This window comes from Sorex araneus, chromosome 8, assembly GCF_027595985.1.
Source record: "Sorex araneus isolate mSorAra2 chromosome 8, mSorAra2.pri, whole genome shotgun sequence".
In the NCBI taxonomy this organism is placed as follows: Eukaryota; Metazoa; Chordata; class Mammalia; order Eulipotyphla; family Soricidae; genus Sorex; species Sorex araneus.
Window position 1 is genome coordinate 24,399,768 of NC_073309.1, and position 16,270 is coordinate 24,416,037.

Consider the following 16,270-nt stretch of genomic DNA (forward strand, 5'->3'; position numbering starts at 1 on the left):
TAAGAGAATGCATGCTCTGGGTCCCCGATGCCCACGGTGGGTGGGGGGGACACCTGTGGACCTGCTTTCAAACATCACAGCAAGGAGGCAAGGGCCCGGGAGACTCAGAGGCAGGGCTCTGACAGGAGGTAGTGACCTGGTCAGGCCCCCTCAGTGGTAAGGAGCAGGTGAGTCAGGAGGGAGAAACATAAAGCAGGGGGTTTCCCCTTGATTTTCTCTCACTGTGGTGGCCAGTGAGAGACGGAAGCCGGGGAGAGAGGAAGCAGGGCACAGTGGACACTGTGGGGCCACGTGTGGGAGGGAGCAGAGAACGAGGCTCTCCCTGCCCTGTGCTTGCCACGTTTCCTGGGCTGCTTGCTCTCTTGGCCCAGGCTTGCTCTGTCGGCACCTGACCTGCTCAGTGTCTCAACTCGGCCCTGTGATCCTGGCAAGTTCAGTTAGCCTTTCTGGGCCTCCGTTTCCCCTTTTGTCAGGTTAAAAAATAATAAGTTAAAAAAATAATAATAATAATGCACATTCTTCATACTTCTTTCCAACTGGAATTCTACAGCTTTTCACTTAGCACCCAGTTATTCCTTCAGATTCTAAAAATATAGTAAGCCACCAGAGGTCTCCACATCCCTTACCTATCCAGAGCTCTAAATGTTTCCAAGATGGCCTTCCGGTCCTTCTAGGAAAATCTCTTCCATGCTTACTCTGAGATGCAAGGGAGAGAACTGCACAATAAAATCTGGGCCAGAGAGATAGTATAGGGAAGGCTTAAGGGGCTTGCCTTCCCTGCAGTTGACTCAGGTTCAGTACCTAGCACCACCCTGCACTCTGTCCGCTGAGTGGAGAGCCAAGAGTAAGGCCTGAGCACCACCAGGAATGTGATCCCTGAGCACAGAGCCCAGGAAGCCCTCAGCACTTGTGGGTGTGACCCCCAAAACCCAAATCAAAACTGAACAAAAATAAAATAAAACTGATGCTCGTACACCTGCTAAAATTAATAAAGTTTTAAAGCTTGTACTATATATAATGCTTCACTTAAAGATTTGGGGGTGGTGTCTCCCAAGCAGTGGCCAGGAGGTTCAGGGGCCCCTCCTGGTGTTTCTTGATTAAGGTAAGCATCCAAGGAGGCACTGCTTCTTGGGCGCCCATGATGCTGGGGATCAGTCAGCTACCCTGGTCGAACTGAGCACCTCCAGGGCTGCACCCAGCAAAGCTTGAGAGACCACATGGTGCTGGGGATTGAATCTGATCAGCTGCATGCAAACCTGCACCTACACTCTCTACTATCTCTCCAACCCTCATAATTCTACATTCCCAAAATGAGCAATTGGGATGGACAGCTAGTACAGGGGGCAGAGTGCTTGTCTTTGCATGCAGCTGATCCGGATTCGATCCCTAGCAACCTATATGGTCCCCTGAGCTTACCAGGAGGGATTCCTGGGTGCAGAGCCTGGAGTAACCCCTGAGCATCACCAGGTGTGGCTCCAAACAAACAAACAAACAAACAAATCAAAGTAAGTGATCATTTATAATGCATTGGATGTATAAGTCATAAAATCACATGCTGAAAACCCTGACAAGTAAATCACTGCCACAGAACACAGGGAATTGTGGATTTGCTTCTTTCACATGCAGGTCAGAGTCTCCATGAAAATGAGTTTTTAATAACTCTCATATTGGCATGGCATTTTATTCTTGAGGAGAAGAACTCCAGTGAGAATGCAAAATAATTAAAAGCCCGGATTTGACCCATGACTCCTGAGAAGCAATTCGCCGGAAATTCTAATAAAAAGCTCCCTCTCCCCGGACAAGACCTTGTTCTCTCTCTCTCACATTTACATTTTGTACGGAGAATTCATGGCGGAGGGCATACACATCCCCTTTGTTTCGAACAGAAGATTGGCCAGAGGCAAAGGGCAGAACGGGACTGGCTGTCCCCTAGCACATTCAAAATACCGCCGGAGACCAGGACCCCACATCCTGACGTCTTCTCTCATCACTCGATGGCCCATCTAACCATCTGGAGTTATGGTCCCGAACCTGGACAGAGCCACTTGTGCCACCTATACCTCAGCCGTTCAAACCAACACGACTCATCTCCTCTGCTAAGTTCCTCAGTGGTTTCTCCCCTAACCTGGTCCTACTTAGGCCACAAAACCTCACAGTGAACCACACAACCTACCATCCCTCATCCCTCTCCGTCCTGAAGTATCTGCCTATCTCCCCTGGATTTGAGCCACACAATCCAAATGGCCTTTCCACCACCTAGAAATATCCCTTCTGCCACAGTCATGGTGCCCATCACAAGCCCAGGGTCACCTTCCCGAATCCTGCCTTCCCGCTCCATTGAGGCCCGTGGAGAAAGACCTTAACACCTAGCGGGTGGCACTGTCACAAACTCACCTGCGTCTCTACTGGTCCTTAATGCTGCTTGGCAGTGCTGGTTTAATACTGAGTCCTAAGGACTGCCTCTGAGTATTAAAATATTTCTCTATGTGTCTGGTGTCACCAAAAATCTTTCTTCTCTCTTCAATCTAGATAGATGTGCCAAAATAATACCATCTCGGTGGAGAGTCTGTTTGGAAGCTCACTGCGGCCTCGCTGCTGTGTATGCTTGGCTGTTTCGGCTCGGCTGCTCTGGTGTTTCACTATTTCCTCCCTGGCCTGCGCTACTCAGGAAGCCTTCTCTGAACTGCCACTCCTGTTGGCGTCCAAAGGCAGGGCCCTCAAAAGGAACCCAGCTGGATAACGCCCCTCCTGGAGAGTTTCGACAAACAGGTGGGGTGGACTCTTCAGGAGGCAAGGAAAACAGGAAGGCGACATCACCCCCAAACATACTCTACCACAAACTACATCTCCCATCTATTCTTCTGAGGTCCCGTTCACCTTCCCGAAAACCCTCCCCCCATTCCCTAAGCGCTGCATAACCCCCTTCTCTCTCCCCTACTAAGACTCAAGTCTCATTGCTCTGGGCGCAGGGTTGGGGAGTGGTATTCACTTCTATTCTCCTTTGCTGATCTGTTGTACATAATTTTAAAAATGGGCCAACTGGTTTACCTTTTCTCCTGCTAAGCTGCTTCATATACTGGCTTATTTCAGGGACCAAGTATTGAATCTTGGGGGTCCAAGGCAGTCGATCCCACACACTCCCATAGGCAGCCCACATGGATGTCTTCAAGTGCTTTTCCCCATCATCTCGGTGACTGGCTCTACACCTCCGTTCCTTACCCACTCCACCCTATTCGGTATCATTACCCCTTTAGCAAGCTGGCCTACACCATCCCGCCCAAGTTAAGTGGGCACTAACTGGCCTGTTTTTCACACCGATAGCTCCTGCTTGTGCTTTTTGTCCCAGTGTCTGCGGTCTCCGCTTCGGGCTCCTAAAGTCAGACTCCAGAGAGACAGCCTCCCTCAGCCCTGTGATCCCTGAAGCAGAGACAGCCCTTCTCAGACAAGACTTGCTATTAGCACAACCAGAAGACATCAGTCTTCTAGACCCTATCCAGTACATTCCCTTCCACGAAATAAATATATTACAAGGAGGAAGACTGATGAATGATGATACAATGATCAATCTCTTCTTTTCTCAAGAAACAGAAAATAATATCAACAGGCTAGTCTTAGCAATTGTGCAGCTCTAAGTCTTCCTGTGATTTTTCTTTTCAGTCCTCAAAAAAGAAGAAAGGTGGATACGAGCACATTTGCTTCTTCCTTCCCCAGAGAACAGAAAAGTCTCATGATCAGGGAAATGAAAGTCAATGCTTAGTCAGCACAAACCACAAGCCAGCACCAAGGAATCATAACTTCTCATAACCTTATAGAGAGAGAAGTTTAAGGAAACCTCTTAGGCACATACAGATAAAAAGGAGCAGAACTGGAAAGAAAACCCCAGATGATATCCTTCTGATAGTACTCCATTCCTCTCTGGCTACTTACTACTACTACCAGAATTTGCAAAAAAATATGTTTTGTTAGATCAAGTATACATGAGATGTATACATGTTTGTATGCATGTGGTGTGTATGTGATGGAGGATTTCTAATAGGTCTGGCCTATTTGCTAATTTATTTATTTTGGGCCCCCCCAGGTAGTGCTTATAAGGCCCAGGGGCCCTACTTAGGGATTCTTGGACAACTGGGCTGGTAGTTCAGTGCTAGGGTCTGAGTACATGGTGTTGCTCAGGTCCTGGAGTGCTAGGGATAACCTAGGTCACCCCTGTGCTACCCAGAGGTCTACAGAACCACACCTGGCAGTGCTCAGGGTCTCCACAGCTATACGCAGAAATGCTCAGGGAACCATATGTCAGGGGTCAAACCAGAGTTACCTGCATGCAAGTCATGTGCTTTAATCCCTATGTTCTCTGACTGACCCTTAAAATCCTCATGTTTAGATTTAAAACTTGAAGGTTTTTAGTCTATTTGGGTATTTAAATAAACTGTATGTATGGATTTAAGCCTTCCATAAGTAATCAGCTCTCTGGAGACTTTTAGAGTGATATACATCTATCGGTATTAAGCATCATACTGATTATTAATTATAATCTTTTCCTAAACCTGAATTTTAAATTTTTAGTGAAAAAACCCTTTGTAATTACTTAAAGAACTTCCCACCAATAATTGTGGTGGTAATAATTAATAATTATTGTAATAATATTTATTGTGATAATTATTGTAATAAGAATGAATGTCAGTCACTATTAGCTCACTACGAGCATTTCCAAGTTTTCCAAAAGAAAAACGTGTGTCTCTATCTGCAAATCATTTTTCTGCATCCTATGCTATACGAGAAGCATTTGAAGTCAATGAGCTTTGCATTCAAACTGAGATGCACTCTACAAAGAGGAAGTCATCAGGTAAGAGTGAGCAAGAGCCGGACTTCCTCTAGCTACAAACCGGTCCCCAGGGGCTGCACACGGCAAAATCTGGCATTGCTCTCTCAAGAGGTAAAATAGCAAGCTCCTGGTTTATGTCTTATTTGGGGATGTTTCCTCCAAGCTAGCTTATTCTCTGTGGCCCTAAGCAGTGTGCTTACAAGGCTGACCCTTGCGCAGTGACTAGCTGATACAAGTGAGCACTAAGGGATGCTGGAAGCACACTCACTGGGCCACTTTATGATGCCAAGTCTGTCTTTCCGTTAGAGGCATCACTGAGCAAGGATACTGAAGATGAATCGCAGAAGGTCTGGGGCTTGGAATTGACTCACAACGTTTAATTATTTTGTTGTTGGTGATGTTGTTTTTTGTTTTTTTGGTTTTTTTTTTCTTTTGGGGTCACACCTGGAGACGCACAGGAGCTACTCCTGGCTTTGCACTCAGGAATTACTCCTGGCGGTGGTCAGGGGATCATATGGGCTGCTGGGAATCGAGCCCGGGTCGGCCGTGTGCAAGGTAAATGCCCTACCCACTGTGCTATTGCTCCAGCCCCTCACAACGTTTTTAAGATCCAAGAGTCAAGCAACAAGTCACTTTTCAAAAACAAGTCTCAGTGGTGGGGAAACAGAGAAGAAAAGAGGAGGGAGAGGCATGGGGAACCCTTCTAAATATGACTTTCTTTAGATTGCAGATGCACTGATTTTAGTAATTAATGAGACTGATGTGCATCATGAATGAGGGAGCCCTGAAAACACCAACAGTCTTGCTGTGAGCAGGCTGAGATGACCTCATGTGAGCAGAGGCCAAGTACCCAGTGGTGCTCAGGGCTTAGTCTTGGCTCTGTGCTCAGGGATCACTCCTGGCAGGGCCTGGAGGACCATTTGCAGTTCCAAATGGTCTTGAAGCTTTTGAAGCTGGGGCTGGCCGTATTCAAGGCAAGATCTTCTCTCTCCAGCCTTCCAAGTTGATTTCTAAGACCTTAAGACTCCACATTTGTGTTATGAAGGATTTTGAAAAGGCCCATTTTGGATCCAAAACTACACATTCTTGAATAACACGTTTTGAATCAGGTTCACCTAGTTAATATCCAGGAGTATGTGCTACAATTATGTTACAAATAATAACTAGGTGTTCCATCAATTTTTAAAGAAAAACAGGAAAGAGAAGAAGATGCTTTTGAAGATGCAGGACAGTGAAGAACGGAGCCACTCAGCACGCCACTGGCCCTTCCGCACTGCCTGCCCTGCAGTCCACGGGCCTCCCCTCAGGTCTGCCGAGAACTTGGAAACTCAGGTGGGGGTGGAACCTCAGATCCCAGACATTGGGTCCCAACGGTTTGCAGGTTATCTCCAAACAATACGGAGTTAAAATCCAAAAAGGAAAATGTTGAGTCTCATGGATAGGGTTACACTGATTGTACAGCAGGTACTTGCCTTGCACACAGCTGACTTGGGTTCAATTCCTGGCATCCCATGTGGTCTTCTGAGCACTGCTAGGAGTGATTCCCGAGGGCACAGGCAGGAATAACCCAAGAATGCCAGATGTGACCCCAAAACAAAAACATACCAACAACAACCTCCTCCCCCTACCCCCCCACCTACCAAAGGCTCATGGGTAAAAAGTAGCTTTGGTGGGGCTGGACCACAGCGGGTAGGGTGTTTGCCTTGAACGAGGCTGACCCGGGTTTGATTTCCAGCATCCCATATGGTCCCCCAAGCACCGCCAGGAGTAATTCCTGAGTGCATGAGCCAGGAATAACCCCTGTGCACTGCTGGGTGTGACCCAAATAGCAAAAAAAAAAAAAAAAAGTAGCTTTGGAGACAGAGGACACAGCTTATGGATAGAGCACTGGCCTTGCTTGTGTGAAGCCCTGAGTTTGATTTCTGACACTGCCAAAATGAATCAAAAACAGAAAGCTACAAAAAAGTAGCTTCAAGCGCCTAAAATATAATCAGAACCTAAAGGCGAATCTGAAGTCCACAAATTCTGATTCTCTTGCTGCTCACCACAGCTCCAGCACATCAATGCTCTACCGAGTCAGCAACTTGGAACTGGCAGCTGTTTCACACTAGCTGGGAGCCGTTTGTGGAGTTCCAGAACAAAGGATACATTCTTCTCAGTGCCAGAAAACCATCCAAACAGCTCTAAGAACCAGCTGGAGAATAAAAATATTGTAATTTTTTTTCCAAAAGAAAGAGTAAAGAAAGCTGTGACACAGAAAGGAAATGTGGTAATAGTTGTCAGAGGGGGAGAAATTCAGCAAGAAAAATCTTCAGTGCTCTGTTGTATGGCAGTCTTATCACTGACATGTGCTAGATTTAAAAACAAACACAGTTCTAGATGCCTTTCCACATCTGTTGCTGGAGAGGGGAAATCTGGAGGAAAGGAGAGCATGGGCTTTTCCTGGATTTGCAAATTTGCAGAGAAGACATGACTTGGCCATTTGAAGCGTGCTAGTCTCTTTTTAAAGAAAGCAAACAAAGTTAGACCATCGGAGCAGCTATTAAGGAAAGAGGTGCCATGCTCAACGTACTTGAAAATAATTTGATATATGGTTTCCTGAAATGCTGTCTTTGCAACACATTTTCAGGAAATTCCCAGACCAAAAACAAAAACAAAAAAAGGTTCTGTCGTCAAAATGCTTCAGTGAAATGGAGATGTTTTGCAAGGAGAAACCAAACCTGACTCACTTCCCCCTCACCTTGCCACTTCCTAAACTGACCCAGAGCAGAGTAAACATTTCTCTAGACTCATCCAAGTACAGACCAAGAACGAGGCGTTTGTTCCGAGAAGGGGCTGGGTTGGTGGGGAAAGGGGACATGTGAGCAACTTCGAAGGCAGGAAGACAACAGGCCAAGTCTCCAAAAAACCTTCACTAAAGCTAAACTCAGTTTGAAATAGGATCGTTTAGTATAACTGACACCTGCAGGACTCAGGGATCTGACAGAGGAAAGGGGTATCCGCTTGGGACGTCCCCCACAGTCCTGCACTTGGACCAGAAGCCCTCAAAGCCCAACTCCAATTCCCTACATTAACTCCGGACTTCTACCCTACAATCCACACATGACCCCAGTACTTTGGGACCCACCATTTTTTTCCTTTTTTTTGGGGGGGGGGTGTTTGTTTGAGGGTCATACCTGGCAGTGCTCAGGGATTACTCCTGGATCACTTGGGGATCACTCCTGGAGAGGCTCTGGGGACCATGTGGGGTGCCAGGGATTGAACCAAAATTGCTGACCCCTAAGCGCATCACCCACTGTACTTAATCTCCTGGCCCCTGCCATCCTGAGTCTCTTCAGAGGCAACCAGCGGCTTTCAATCACTAAGTGCAATTAGACTGGAACCCAGCTTCAGAGTCTTAAAAAACTGGTCAGAATTTTCAGAATAATCTTCTTCCACCCCCTCAGGTCCACCACTATCTTTTCCAGCCCTTGCCTGCCAGTCACTCTAGCTCACACGGGCAAGGCAGTTCTTGGAGGAATCTCTGAGCTGCCTCCTGCACTGTCTGTGTGAAGGAGAGTGGGGACTCTGACCTCTAGGCCTTCTCCCACCCCCTGAGGAGCAGCCTCATTGCGGCCAAAAGCAACTTTCGTCAGGACAGGAGGATCTCAGGCCACTTGGTAGAGGTCAGCATGGAAATGGAGACAAAGAGAGGATACATTGGACTGGCCAGGGAGGTGGTGCGTTGAAAGTTCCCAGAAAGGAGAGAAGTTTCCAGAAAGAAGTTTCCTAACGCTGATCTGAGGACAAGATTGAAGAGTCTGGGTTGAAACACACAGTCGCCTATAGAGGCCATCTGGGCTTATTTCAAAGGGGGACTTTGGCTTAATTCTGACTTTTGTCCATCTTGGTCTTTCTAGAACAAAAATTCAAAACAAAAGGCAAGGGCAAATCTCACGTCCCGAGGCTATGTGTTGAATGACTTACCTCCACTTCCACCCTGGTGAAAGGCTGGCAGAAAGTAAGGATGCAAAGTTGAAGGCTGAGGAGGGAAGAAAGAAGTGGCACTTAGAGGATATGCAAATGTCTGGCCCACCCATTAACCCCCTCTTCATTTCCTTCTTCACACACAATACCCGCTACCTCACTTCTGACTATTCTGCATTATAAACGCAGCTATAACACTTCTGGGCAAAAGTCTACTTACCAAATGCAATACTAAATATATACCTCACAGTGGTTCTTCTTACAAAGAAATAAATATTCTATTTATGGGATTATGTTTCTGCAAAGTTTCAAATTTCATTGTAAAGCTAGACAAAGTGATTCTATTTAGTCCAGTCTCCTCAAAAAAAAACTTTTGAAAGAGTTGTTCCTACTAGCAGCTTTCTGGTACGTAGGAATTGAGTAAATAGATTTTACTGATTTCAAATAATTAACTAAAAATTGTTCATCGATGTATCTATTTCAACTCTTCCATCTGAAATGGAATCTTTTACTATCAATCCCAAGCAAAGCCAATTCACATGATTTATCTTAATTTTGTATTTACTTAAATCACAGCCTTGGGGTTCATTACTTGAATATTCTGTGCAGAAAAATGTGATTGGTGCAAAAAAATATGTAATGATATATGGTCTCATGAGACCTGAAATGTTCACATATCCGAATAACCAAACACTTTTTAGAACAGTTCTTCCCTTCTTATGCCATGAGGCTGCATCTCCCTTATGGCATCTGTGTTTGGTGTAAAATCTCTTTTTAGAACCTAAACTTAAGGTAGCACTTGGGGCAGGAGAGATAGAGAGAACTGTTTTAGAAGTAAAAGACACAGTATCAGAGCGGGCACCAGTAATGTCTCCATTTTGAGACTTGTTACTCTTTTTGGCATATTGAATATGCCACGGTTAGCTTGCCAGGCTCTGCCGTGTGGGTGAGATACTCTCGGTAGCTTGCCGGGCTCTCCGAGAGGGGCGGAGGAATCAAACCTGGGTCGCTGTGTGCCAAGCAACTGCCCTACCCTCTGCACTATCACTCCAGCCCAAGTAAATGACATAGTACTAAAAACAATACAAAGTTGATCTGAGGATAAGTGTGAATAGAGGAGCTAACAATCATTACTGTAATGTGGCATTTCAACAAAAGAAAAGTTATGCCTTTTGACATACACACACACTTTTGAAGGTTTGGTGTTTATAAGTCCTAATTTTTTTAAAAAATGACTGTGCTTGCTTTCTTTTTTGAATTATCTCTATTTTTCCCTTGCTTTCTTTTTACACACACCCCAGATTAGAAGGTAGATTAACTAAGTCACTTTATTTTTCTAGCCATGTTCTTCCTACCAGAAGTCTTCTTTTTGATCTTCCTATCTACCCAAATGGCTACAAAAACAAAAACAGTAAATCCGAAGTCACTATGTCCAGAAGAAACTTAATCTGCAAAAGCCCCAAGAATGTTGTAGCTCAGGAAATATAAATACACAGCCTGCACAATTTCTTAGGCCATGTTAAAAAGTGCTTTTTTTAAAAAAAACTACTTATTTCTCTTAATTTTTCCTTTACATGAAAGCTGTAGACCAGGAATCCAAAAATCAGTCATGACATAAAATATGTGTTTTAGCCAAATAAATAAACTAATTTCCCAGAGAGTTAAAGATCACATCCTGTCCAGGTTTCTTGTATTATTTTCATTCTTTATTTTTGGTGTCCTTTACTTGCCTCAACTAACCCAGGCCTGAAACACAGCAGGAAAGAATATACCTGCTAAGTTTAATATTTATGACCACATGTAACTGACCCCCATCAGTTCCCTATTCTGATTAACACTGATTATTTCAAAGCAATTTGCATGCATGTACGTGCACGCACACACACTCACACACACACACACACACACACACACATGCACATGAGAAAACAAGCATGCAGTCGTTTTTCAGGGAATTTTTTTTTTAATAACTGGCTTTTAGAAGTAGTTTTAACCCTTAAAGGTATCTAAAGGCAAATTATTTTATTTAAATATTTCCATGTAGTTGTAGTTGTCACTTATTTGTGAGCAAGGTTATTTGAGCTTTGTATGTATTATTATTATCAAGACACTTCTGGGAATAGGGAGGTGGATTAGTAATAGCAGTTGCCTTGCAATGCATGAAGCCTTGGGTTCAATCCTGGACACCACCACCACTACACACACACACACACATACACAAACACACATGCACACACATACACAAACACACACATGCACACACATACACACACACACACACACACACACTCATTACTGGGTAAGTCCCTGGGAAAAGTCCTGAAGTCCAGGTGGCTTCATGACTCTCATCAAATTGTAAACAGTCTCAGGCTCAGAAAAGGAAACAAAATAATAGACCACCTTAGTAAGAGAAAGTAAGACTCTACATGATCCTTCATAAAGGCCCATTTTACTTCCACTTGCTTGATAATGAAATTGTATTTCTCCACCCTCTCCTAAATGCTTTAGAAATTGCTGATCCCTATGCTTTTCAGATCCAAAAACAGAACTGAAAGCTGGGCTATTTTTTCAAATCAAATCAGACACATCACAGCTATATCAGACCCCAGGATTCTACCATTCTTGACTGCTAACACAATATGGTAAGCCAAACAACTCAGGCATGGGCGATGAGAATGAAGTCATCGGAAATGTTTCTTAAGAATTGGTAGACACATGTTCTAACTGTGAAAAAAAGAATTGGGATACAAATACCCAAGAGCAGATAGTATGTGTAGATAGTCCATTACCAGAATGACTATAATTCTCTACCTGGGTGCTGCCAGGAGTGAACAGGCAAGAGAATTATGCTTTCTACAAAGATTTGGCAGTCACAAGTTTGAAAGACCTAATTTGAAATGTTTACTTTTACAAAACAAGGCTTTTAAAAAAATTGAAGTAATAAGTTCTCTGCTTTCCAAAAATAACTTATATAACTAGACTTACAACGTATATCCTTGCCATGTCCAAGTCACCGTGTCCTACAACAAAAGCATTGTGACTGTTAGTCCAGAGGAAAAACACCAACTGAAACAATTTTGTTGCCATATTGCTATTTACTTACTTTTTTTATGAATAAAAGGTAACATGTTAAGATAAGCAGATTATTATTGTCAAACAACTGTGAACCTATCCATGAGCTCTTGAATTAGAAAGCTACCCAGCCAAAGAGGTCAGCTTGCTTTGCAAAAACCTATCTTTTGTAGAGAACCAATAATTCTTAATTTTGTTCTGGTGGGATCTGCAGATAGACCCCAAAGCTCACAATGAGAGACACAGGCCCTCCCACTGAACAGGCAGCACTCTGCATTATGATTTTTTTATTAGTATATTTATTTTTGGCTCGGGGGCACATTCAACAGTACTCATGGGCTACTGTTGACTCTGTACTTAGAGGTCAATTCTGGTTGACACTCAGAGGATCAAAATAAGAGATCAAACCAGAGATCAAACCAAGTTGGCTCCATGCAAGGTAAGCACCTTAACCCCTGCACTATCTCTCTGGTCCCTCTTGTTCCAAATTTTTAAAGAGCTTTAACTACTCTGCTAACATTTATATTAAGAGAAAAATAACCATTTTTTGTAATTACAACCATTAATATAAATGTTAACAGAGTAATTTGCCTACAAAACCCAATGAACATCAGCTCTCAAATCACATAGAGAAAAAGATAAAAGTTTGATTTTTTTTTCTTAGTGCAAGATGTCCAAAGTTGGGAAACCAGCTACTGAAAAGAAAGTAGATTAGATTACAACTCTTAATTGTACATAATAATTAATAACTGTATCTTGCCTCTGAATGTGAATTTTATGGTAAAAGAGTTCCATTTAAGACCAAAATAACTCCCAAAACCTTTCTTTTAGGAAAAACAGTAACTCAATCAGTATGCAGAAGACCACAACAAATTTTGTGGAACAGAAGAGACAATTTCCTGAGCAAAGGTGAACACTGTATAGGATAAAAGTCTTTTCAAATATCTTTTAAAGTTAATTGTCAAAAGTCTCACAGGTAGTAATAACTGAGTATATAATTAAACATCACATCTCTCCCCAATTTGTCATCTTGTTACTTCAATTCCTTCCAACCAATGATGACCACTGATTTTGAAAAAATTTCCTTCTAGGCTTAATGCAAATCACAAACTTAGTCAGTTTTTCTAATGTCTAGTTTTAAGGAGACGGCATCTAAAGTCATTTTACCACTCTAATGACAATGGAGTGGAAACTAGAAAATAACTTCCAGAAGCTTCATAATAGCAAAAACAAAATGCAATAAATAACAGAACTGACAAATATGTGCCTACCTTGCAAGCTTTTAAAAACTAAATATTCGGGGCTGGAGCAATAGCACAGCGGGTAGGGTGTTTGCCTTGCATGCAGCCCACCTGGGTTCGATTCCCAGCATCCCATATGGTCCCCCGAGCACCGCCAGGAGTAATTCCTGAGTGCATGAGCCAGGAGTAACCCCAGATCATTGCCGGGTGTGACCCAAAAAGAAAAAAAATATATAAAAAATAAATAAAACCCTAAATATTGCAAGTTTAAACATCAACTCCCACCATATATGTATTTCTAACTTTGATTCTATTATAAAAAGGTATCCAAGAGAATGTATGCTATTTGAAGTAGTTGAGATTCTTCTAATAAAAGAAAGACCATGCTTACCAGCTTGTTTGGGTATCTGAGGAGGATGGGCTGTACTGGAACTCCTGGAATGAAGGCTCCTGGAACCACATCAAAATCATGTAAGACTTTAGGTGAACACAAGTCTTATAATAAAACAAACATTAGTAATAAACGGTATATTCATATTAAATGTCTTAAAATACATATAAAAGAAGCTACTTGCCAAAAAAGATTAAAAAAAACCCTTTTGGGGCTGGAGTGATAGCATAGCAGGTAGGGCGTTTGCCTTGCACGCGGCCAACCCGGGTTCAAATCCTAGCATCCCATATGGTCCCCTGAGCACCACCAGGAGTAATTCCTGAGTGCAGAGCCAGAAGTAACCCCTGTGCATCACCAGGTGTGACCCAAAAACCAAAAAAAAAATCCTTTTGCTAAATGTTAGTAAATTTTAAGCATTTATCATGTTGAACATTCTTTTTTTACGTTGGGCATTTTAAAATTCAGAATTAAGTAAGCAAAGGGATGTGGTAGCTGTTACTTAAATATATTAACTTATGTTTTCATTTTCCAAATACCTACATTTTCATTTTCCAAATACCTAATTCAAGAAGATTTTAAAAACATTAAGATCAGGGGCTGGAGCAATAGCACAGCAGGTAGGGCGTTTGCCTTGCACACGGCTGACCTGGGTTCGATTCCCAGCATCCCATATGGTCCCCTGAGCACCGCCAGGGGTGATTCCTGAGTGCAGAGCCAGGAGTAACCCCTGTGCATCGCTGGGTGTGACCCAAAAAGCAACAAAACAAAACATTAAGATCAATATGAAAGAAATATCTAACTGAAACCTAATGTTTGAAGCAAGAACAAGCACACTTGCAAGAAGTGAGTTCTGACTTTGGCTCTGAGCAGTCTAGCAGGCAAGACCAAAGCATTTTAAAGTCTTAGCAATCGGTATGAAATGTACAACCTCATATTTTTTTAAAGAACCTTGAGAGATAGTGTTATGGGCACTGACACAAGTTTTCTACTTGATGAGCCCAGATCTCTGTGCGTATTCTGGGTTCCAACACACACACATATACACACATCAACATAAACACACACATGCACACATTCTCTCACATACATTCACAATACTATCACATACTCACATATACACACAATTAAACCTCTATTCACAACTCTTACACTTTACTTCAAGAAAGAAAGGGTATGACTCAGAAGGAAAGTAGTGAATTTATGGATTCACAACCTTAAACACAACCTTTTATCAGAAAAGAAAGTAACTCTCAGAACAAATCTAAGGAGTATTTTGTGTATTAATGTCAAATAATTTGAGAGCACTTTCATACTACTTTGCTATAATACATAATTTAATTTATCTTACCTGGTTTAAAAGTAATCAAACAGGAACGATTAGTACAAGTACCTTCTGGGAAAACTAGTATCTTGGGAGAAAAGAAATAGATTACTTACAAATTCAGTCTAACTAATAGATGACCTCTTTACTCACTTTCTTATGACTTCTCATGTAGTTCCCAATTATTAGAAAGTAAAAATAAAATAAAAGCTGATAGCTGATTCTAATGAAAGCTAGAAATAGATTACCTAATTTTACTCTAAAAGTGTAGTCTGATCACTAAAATAGATAATGATTAAAACTTTGACTAGAGGATATACTTAGCAAATGTTTCTTAATAATTATTCTAATGATTAAAAACAAATATAAAAGATCTGAAATCATGCTCTAAGTGTACATTAGATAATATTAAAGTATTTCTTCTACTTCTATATATAATCCTTTCTTATTTGTTTCTGTTTTTCTATTAATGGTTTTAATTTCTATGTCATATAATAGAGATGTACTGAGGAAATAGAAGAAATGCTTATAATATGTTATATGTACTAGAACTAGTTGATGTCTGAAGTACCACTTACTATCTTTTTGAGGGAGTATTTTAAGCTTTTGACATACTTCTTTATGCATTCCATATTAAAAATATGCACATGTACTTTCCCCATTAACTGAATAAAAATAGCAGCTTGATTTTTATTTGAAGTTTCTAGAATTTAGCTATGTATAAATTGCTAAGTACCTAAAATTAAAATTGACAATTTCTACCTTCAAAGTAGGCAATGATGTGCAATTTTATAAGAGAATAAAAATATTACCAGGCTAGTCTGAAACAATAACCCTTTACTTCTAAAGTAAAAATTATGAACAGGTAAAATTCTACCCTCCAACAAAAAACAATGGGTTTCTTATGACATACTTTTTTCTTTTGCTTTTTGGGTCACACCTGGCGATGCACAGGGGTTACTCCTGGTTCTGCACTCAGGAATTACTCCTGGCGGTACTCAGGGGACCATATGGGATGCTGGGAATCGAACCTGGGTCGGCCGCATGCAAGGCAAACGCCCTACCCGCTGTGCTATTGCTCTAGCCCCTCTTATGACATTCTTATGACAGAAGGATCCACTATTGAGTCTGATTCATTCAGCAGAAACCCTACAGCTACACTATTACCCATGGACCAACAGAGAATAAATCATAAACTCTCGGGGCTGGCAGGAGCATGAATAGTCATCTCCTATCTCTAATGAGGAATTCTTTCTACAATATCCCCCCCAAGTGGTTGACTGGTCAATGCCTGAAAATTCCAGGCAAGAATTCCAAAAGATACCCGTCTACCTCTGGAGAGAAAGCTACCGAGATGAACAAAATGAGCAGAACCAGATCTAACTGTTCACTTTCACCTACAAGCACTATATAAAATTCTTGGAACCAAGAAAAAAAATCAACCTTCCCCCCCCCCC

General features: G+C 42.2%; 1 protein-coding gene across 1 annotated transcript in view; it reads right to left on the reverse strand.

The window, feature by feature from the left end:
- Positions 1 to 16,270, reverse strand: part of LPCAT2 (lysophosphatidylcholine acyltransferase 2) — a 77,363-nt gene that overhangs the window by 43,680 nt on the left and 17,413 nt on the right. Inside the window, exons 5-8 of the mRNA XM_004600665.2 lie at positions 14,841 to 14,901; positions 13,493 to 13,551; positions 11,774 to 11,808; positions 8,789 to 8,843 (exon numbers count right to left, since the gene is read on the reverse strand). Coding sequence (XP_004600722.2) covers positions 8,789 to 8,843; positions 11,774 to 11,808; positions 13,493 to 13,551; positions 14,841 to 14,901 — 210 coding nt within the window. The remainder of the gene's footprint in view (positions 1 to 8,788; positions 8,844 to 11,773; positions 11,809 to 13,492; positions 13,552 to 14,840; positions 14,902 to 16,270) is intronic.